Here is a 7,807-nt window from a genome sequence, read left to right as displayed (position 1 = left end):
TCTACTTTTTAAGGCTTTATAAATTATAATATATATCTGCTTAATTCTTAATTCATAAAAAGATTAATCTGATATTTTGCTATCTCACTTAAACTTTAATTTTCAAGATTTTTACAACTGTACATCTAAAATGGCAATGCCCTTTGGGAAAACAAAAGAGAGAGAGATAAATGTTAAAAAGTAAATTTAAAAAAAAAAAGAACATAGTAAATCATCATCTCAACATGTTGTAAGCAGGTAAATCTTTGACACTGAAGATGTCGTCAAGAGCAAGCTCCCTCTCTAACTGCGTTCTCGTGGACTTCAAAACATCCTAATCAAAATGAAAAGACAGATGAATGCATGAGAAGAATATCAAAGCAAAAGTTAAAACCAAAAAATATAATAATTAAGCTTTGGACATAAACAAAGTTAATGAAATATTACATTGAATTCCATATAAGTAGCACGCTTTGCTAGCCATTGAGCATCCATCATTTGAAAGGCAACACAATAAAGCATATCAAATGCCATTTCATCCTCCTCAAGAAGTTTTAGGAAGCGGATTCCTGATGAAGACGATGGAGACCCTGCAAGGAAAATATTTCTTCAGATAACATTACATATCAACACCAAGTACAATTAAGGAAAACCCTATACAATACTAAAATCCCTGAAGGCTTTATAAATGAATCAATAAATCTTTCAAAGGTGGCATGGTAAAATAAGATTTCATATCAAGTTAGATACAACCACATCAGAAAAACTAGCTATTGGAGAAACCAAGGCTTTGTAACCCAGAATTCCCAGGAATCCCACTTTCGATGTGATACTCAAGTCTCATCTTGTGATTGGATCCTAAAACCTTACATCCATAAAAGTAAACCCATTGTTTTTTTTTTTTTATTTTGGCACAAACAATACATACATTCTTCAATGGAGAATTTATGTTACCTGCTTGTAGATCCAACATCTGCACCAACATAAAAGAAATATTGATTCCAGCCACGGCAAATGGATATTCCCACTCTGCTCTGACTCCGTCTTTTTTATGCAATAGTCTCTGAAATGATTCCTATGACAGTGGCAAGGAAAGATGTACTTGACTAACAAGAATCACACTGCTTATAAAGTATGTAACACAATAGTAGTCCTACTGTGCTTGCACAAACAAGTGAAGATGCAGAAAGTCATTTTTAAACATGCACAGTGAACTGCTTATGTTGTTCTCATTGAAAGTGTTCTGTTTAGAGGAAAATGCAATCATTGTTAAGGCCATTATATATGGGAAGAGATTGTGTTTACTGGCTTTCTTTGGTTATCTTTAAGTGCATTTTTGTTAAGCGAGTTTCAGATTCATTTTATGAGATAGAAGAATGAACAATTATATTGAATTTGCTCTAATATAACAGCCTCATTATTTTCCTCCTTAACTTGAATGAATATCATTTGTCTATCCAGAAAACAAATAGAGGTTTGAGGTAATATAATAGAGCTGAATCTAAACAATAATAAGCTTTCATATAATAGCTTATCTTTGTTTTCACACTGGATCAAGTTTTGTGCTCATTTTCACAAGACAGTCAAACGTGTAAATAAGAGACCATGAATCACTCCTAACAAAAATGGCAGGGTGGGGTGGCGGGGGAAAATTTTGAAATGGAGCAGAGAAGTCCATAGAAAGGTCAAATAAATATTTAAAGGAGAACCGAATTGATAATGTATTATAGTTTACCAATCAAGCAAGGACAATGTGTTGATGAATGCAAAAAGGAAAATACAGTAGAAGAACTTACAGGGTACTTCAGGGCAAAAAAGATGAGATTCTCTAATGATACAAATCCTCCACCCCTGCAGACCATGGTTAAATAGTATACAGTCAGTTATTCATAATACAAAACTAATATTAACAACAAAAACAAAACCTTATTTCACTAAGTGAGGTCGGCTACATGAATCAAAGTCGAAGGACACTATTGCATAATAAATTAATGGATAAAACAGTGACTGTAGAAGAAACATTGATAGCAAGGAAACTTTTGTTGGAGATGTGACAGATTTGGGAACTATCAATACATATAAGATGTGCAGAATATTCTCAGGCACCTTCCATTATGAAGCAAATAAAGTCTAAATCGCCTTTCACATAAAAATAAACAAATAAAGTCTAAATGGCGTCAAATAACCGCTGAATAATATTTTACCGATACTCATCCCACCCCCCTCCCCCAAAGCTCCATTTCCCAATGTACAATGTATTGCTTTGATCACACACCTAAAATCTGTTGAAGGGTCTGAGCCTTGCCATCCCATGTCCTTCCAAAGCTCTGATTTAAGTGAAGGAAGCTCCCTGTCAGGGTAAGCCAATTTCCATAATTGTTTAAGTGCATCCTGAAACAAGGAAAAAAATGAAATCCTAATCTCAATAAAAAAAGTTTATGTTTTTCTTTTTTCATTATTGGTGGGGGGGAGATACAAGAAGCAATCATTCAAGACAGAAAGAAGAACTACTGACATTCATTATATTTGTTTCTATTTATACCATAGATTCTCTAAAATAATGTGCACTAGGTATCAATGTACTAACATAGACATGCAACAAAGAACCGGATAGTAATTTTCTTTGCAACCTATTGGTTAATCCAATAAGGCAACTCAATTTAAAATATTTCTATTTCTCCCTAAACATTTCCTTATTAACATGAATTTGCACGTCAAGTAGTTATTGTCACCACATTGCAGATCAACAACATTAAGACCGTTTATTAAGTAAGCCATGCAAAGCAAACTTGAGCAGTAGCATAAAAGTGAAGATTGGATCAGAACAAGAGAAAAAATTGGACATGATAAAATGCGGGGTATAGTAGCGAATTTCAGAATATTGATTTGAAAATTACAAAACTTGAATTAACCACATACTTGGTGCTCTGTTTTGGAACCATCAAAGGGCACTTCAAGCCGGTGCCTCAAATTTCTGAGTCTTTCTTCCTACAAAAGAAATAAATAACAAAGAACAATAAGCAACAGATTACATAACAAATAATATATAAACTACAAACAATAGATAAAATTCTACAAAATGCAATAAGATGTCATTCTTCAACATATACTAATATAAAAGATAGGCACACTCCAAAAATAAGACAGTGAAGGAATCAAAATACTGATGAATTATAAGTTTGAATATATTTATTAAGGCTTGCTTTTATCATGTGAAAAATTTACATTAATATTTCAACAAAATACACATAATCAGTTCTAAATAAACATCCACTGCCCGCCTATGTCTTTACAAACAATACCTCGGACATTCAAGACACTGAGTTGCAATATCAAATTAACTCCAGTGATGAGACCATACAAGCATATACAATGACAATCTTTTCATATTAGATTGAGTCAGCTACATATACTGACAAAATTGTGCTATCTTAATTATCCTGCAGCTTCTTCACTTACTGAACCTCCTAATTGATGTGCAGTTGTGCACCCTTTAGTTCTCAAATGACAACAGTCGGCTAAGTTGGGGTTGGTGGGCATTGATTCAAAAGGCATGATAAAAAACGTCTGTTAAATTCATAGTTTATCAATTGAATTTTCACCTAGGATTCCAAAATATGTGGGGTTTAGAGAGAATATTCAAAAGCAAAAGCATTTGAATCTATTTGCCAAAGGATCAAGGTCTTGATCACTTGATTTACAAAACGATAAGTACATGATAATTCAAAATACAATAACACTACATATACCTGCAGAGAGCTAAGAGAAAGAGGATGCATCCTATTGTTTGGCCCATTTAGAGCAGTAGAAGGTAAAGATAGAATACGCCCAATAAGTGATCCAGATCCTAGTACAATGTTAGCTGCAAATGCAATATGAATAATTAGTTACAGATCACTAAATCATTTGTGCACTAGAAAAGCTCATTTTTACAGAAAGCATGCATACAACCGAATGTCTACCATTTCATAGTAAAGCTTCATATGTTTTCCCCAAGCACTAAAATGGGGCTATTAGAAATATAAAAAGATAAATCATCATAATCCTATAAAAATAGGAAAATAATAAAATAATAAAGAAAACCATAGATTTTTTATTCTTTGCTTTATAAGATTTCAAACTCAAGTAATGCTACACAACCACTACGTGCCTCCAAACTCCATTCCTAGCCTATTATCAGTCACCCTCCTCAATTCAGTCAATTAAATCTTCTAATTATAATAGAAATTTGGAGTTAAAAATAATTGTATAAACTGCTACTATAAATATTAGGACTTTTAAGGGGGAAAAGGATGTTCATTGCCTTTATTTTTACTCGATTCCCAACAAAAGCAAGGGATTTTAATCCCGTTTAACCAGAAGTGGTGCAAAATTATGTCCAGAAAAATCTAGGATAGAACTCATGAACTATGAACACAAGAAAAATATGCCATCATAAATGCAGGGTTTCCTACGGTAAAAAGGGCAAAAAAGGGGAGAATAAAGGGCAAAAAATAATATGGTAAAAAGGATGTGTCCTTCGGCATATAAAGGGAGAATAAGCTATTTGCCTAATTGGAGAAGATAACTAAAACAACAAATTACTTATTAACAAAAAAGCCAGTGACAAACAGTCAATTATTGCGATTCTTGCTAACCAATGTGAAACAACAAACCACTTCATTATTCATATCATGGAGACTTAGCTGTAACTATGAGGGAAGTCAAAACTAAATCATACACATACCAAACCACTGTGCCCACTGCGCAATAAGGTTCGAAAATAAGAATGTCCAATGAAACTGTGCTTTCTTCCTCTCATCATCCCAAGTATCATCAAGTTCATTTGTCTGTATAAGATTAAAAAAAATCACAATTTAAGAACAGATTAAACAAATGAATTTAGAATAAAAACCAAACCAAAACAGATAACCACAAAGAATCTCTTACCCTCCTACTACCATATGATTCATCGTCGCCCAGTAAGGGCTCACTCAAATTATCCAATCCCGAACTCTCGTAGTGCGCCCTGCTTCTATCACCAACATCCCCATGATGGAGCCTTCTTCTCAGTGTTCTTGATGACATCAATATGACTCTTTATAATTGGCTAGCCTATCAGCCAAAAACAGAACCTTTTCTAAGAAACCAGCAAAGCTCAAGACCATAATCATCAATATACCAAATATTAAATAAGACCCAAAACAAAAGCAAATATTTTTTATTGATCACTCAGCTGCTGAGCATTACTATGATCCATCAAGCACCAAAACATTCCCTCATTCCCTCTAATTTTGCTAACCCTAGATGAAAAGCTTATCAAATTGATCAACTAAATCGACAGTAAAAACAACATAATGAACCAAAATTGAGCTGATACTTCAATACGGGGCACAAGTGCACAACAACGATGGAAACAAACACGATAAACACACACACATACATGAATTAAGATAAGCAATTTCATATACCCTAAAGAGGAAAGATGAAAAGTTTACTATTTGAATTTTTTTTTTTCTTAAAGAAAAATGGGCTCCTTTTGCTTCCTCAGCTGATGCCGAATCGAATAATGTAGGATGCGGATTAACAGAAATTGGGGGCGAAGGGTTCTTACTATTTGTACCTTAATTTCACGGAGGGAAAGGAATCCTCGTACGTAAATGCAAAACAACCTAAGAAACCGGAAGGGTTTATAAATTTCAAAGAACTAATATTGCTTATATCCAATTGCTATTGCTTTTCGTGCTTGTTAAGGAAAATTTTGGAAAAAAAAAAAGAATGAAGAAAATAATAAAATAATTGAGAGAGAAGGAAAGAATCGAAGTTTTGGTGTGTTACCGAATCAAGAGAGTAGCCACAGCTGAAACGCGTTCTGGTCTGGGTGTGCAAGCTCTTGACTTGTTTTTTGGGTAGATGGCAACCAACTGACCAAGGAAAGCAAGGAAAACGAACATAAATTATTCTTATTAATTTTTCATATTTATACATTTTATTATTATATTTTTTTTATTTTTTAAATAAAAAATAAAAATAAATTAAAGTTTTATAATACGTTCTAATTTATCACTATTTATACTCCGACCCAAAAATACAGCTAAGCCCAAAAAGAACAGAAGCCCACCCAATAAAAATGGCCTCATCCACTCCTATGAGGTCGGGTACGACGATAGCAGTTCAACCTTATTTATCTGAATAAACAACGAACTCTTAAAATATTTTTCACTTATCTCGAAGGGAAATCTTAACAACTTCCTTAAAAAAAGAGAACAGTTATCCACCACTTACGGTAGAACTACTCCAAAAATTGGTTATTTTTTCTACTATAAATACGCTGACACCCTCAGATATATTCAGAATCCAATCTACAAAAAACCTGCCTACAGTCTTTGCTAACTTAAGCATCGGAGTCTCTTGTAGGTACCACCCTCCACCTCCTCACAAGAAAACTCAAACGGCGGCTCCTCGGCACCAACACAAGTTGGATGCTGCCTCATAAGGAATCTGGACCTCACATTCTGGCCCTAATCATCGTTTCAGATAATTCTCGAAACATTGGCACCGTTGCCGAAGACCTGGAAGCTACACCTACGAATGGCGGACAATCAATTCAAAGATGGCTATACGGCATCTAAATCGGAACCGGAGCCTCACAACGACGATTGAGCACTTGTGTTACCTCCAACACGGGAAAGAACAAGTACCCCCCCCCCCCGAAGAAGGTACATCAGGAAATCCGCCACCATGGCAGATCCATTCAGAGATCCACCCACCCGAAGATGAAGAACCTCCTCATCCCACGGTGATACTGGGACTCTTACATGGGCATCGCGGTCGATTAGAACAACTTGAGCCAAAAGCTGAATGGACAACGAGAAGCGAAAAAGGAATTACGAAAAGAGATATGATGACAAAGAGAGCTGGAGGAAAAGCTCTCGAGATTAGAGGCCGACCTAAGAAGTCGGAGAAATCGGGCTAAAAGAGAGAAAAGTCCTCTTAGAGGGGAGGACCATTCATTGAAGAAATCATGCAAGCACGGATTTCCAAGAGCTTTAAAAGTTCCGATAAGGATCTCCACAATGGAACGACCGACCCAAGACATCACCTCAAAAGTCAGATGTACCTAGCTGATGAGTCTGATGTAACTCATTGCAAGGCCTTCCCGACAACGCTGACCAAAGCAGCGATGAAATGGTTTGATAACTTACCGCCCAGGTGGTTGACTTGTTTTGATGACCTGGCAAGGAAGTTTCTGACCTGATTTTCAATTCAGAAGAATAAAGTCAAACATGCTCCAAATCTCTTAGGGGTAAAACAAGAGGTTGGTGAAGCACTCCGAGATTATATAGAAAGATTCAACAAAGCTTACTTGGAAATACAAAACTTACCTCTTGAACCAGTGACAATGGGGTTCGTCAACGGCCTTAGAGAAGGGACGTTTTTTCAATCCATATCCAAGCGATACCCGACTTCCATGTATGAAGTACAAGAGCAGGCAGAGAAGTATATCAATATGGAGGAGAACTCCTGACTTAGAGATCTCGTCCCAAAGCCAAACCTTCCCTACCAAACTCGGGATAAAGAGAAGGAGACAATGAAAAAAGAGGAGTATATCTCGGAGAAGCCTCGAAGATACTACAACTACACTCCACTCCGAGTTTCTCTTGTCGATATTTACAAAGAGATCTATCACACTGAAAAACTTTTACCTCATTGCCCCATTAAACACAAAAGGCCAGAAGTCGAATAGAATATTGTGAGTATTACAAACTATATGAGTATTCTACCAATGACCGTTATGATATGAAAAATGTTATAGAAAAGTTGGCCGAAGAAGGTAGACTAGAAAGAT

At 35.5% G+C, this 7,807-nt stretch overlaps 1 protein-coding gene across 3 annotated transcripts; it reads right to left on the bottom strand.

Moving 5' to 3' along the window:
• Window positions 1–51: 51 nt before the first annotated feature.
• Window positions 52–5,912, bottom strand: LOC112754706 (uncharacterized). Of its 3 annotated transcripts, XM_025802430.3 has the most exons (11): window positions 5,797–5,912; window positions 5,582–5,630; window positions 4,909–5,073; window positions 4,706–4,808; window positions 3,729–3,841; window positions 2,899–2,967; window positions 2,255–2,370; window positions 1,776–1,830; window positions 934–1,054; window positions 427–569; window positions 52–313 (listed from the first exon to the last, which is right to left on the bottom strand). In XM_025802430.3, exons 3-11 carry the CDS (start codon window positions 5,044–5,046, stop codon window positions 215–217), a joined length of 957 nt encoding a protein of 318 aa, XP_025658215.1. In that variant the 5' UTR covers window positions 5,047–5,073; window positions 5,582–5,630; window positions 5,797–5,912; the 3' UTR covers window positions 52–214. The 3 variants fall into 3 exon arrangements, with proteins under 3 accessions (XP_025658215.1, XP_025658214.1, XP_025658216.1); XM_025802429.3 differs by lacking the exon at window positions 5,582–5,630; XM_025802431.2 differs by lacking the exon at window positions 5,797–5,912 and having other exon boundaries at window positions 5,457–5,630.
• Between the last annotated feature and the right edge of the window lie 1,895 nt (window positions 5,913–7,807).

The sequence above is a fragment of the Arachis hypogaea genome, chromosome 16, assembly GCF_003086295.3.
Source record: "Arachis hypogaea cultivar Tifrunner chromosome 16, arahy.Tifrunner.gnm2.J5K5, whole genome shotgun sequence".
In the NCBI taxonomy this organism is placed as follows: Eukaryota; Viridiplantae; Streptophyta; class Magnoliopsida; order Fabales; family Fabaceae; genus Arachis; species Arachis hypogaea.
The sequence above is the reverse complement of the archived record's forward strand: the minus strand, read 5'-3'. Positions and strand labels throughout refer to the sequence as shown.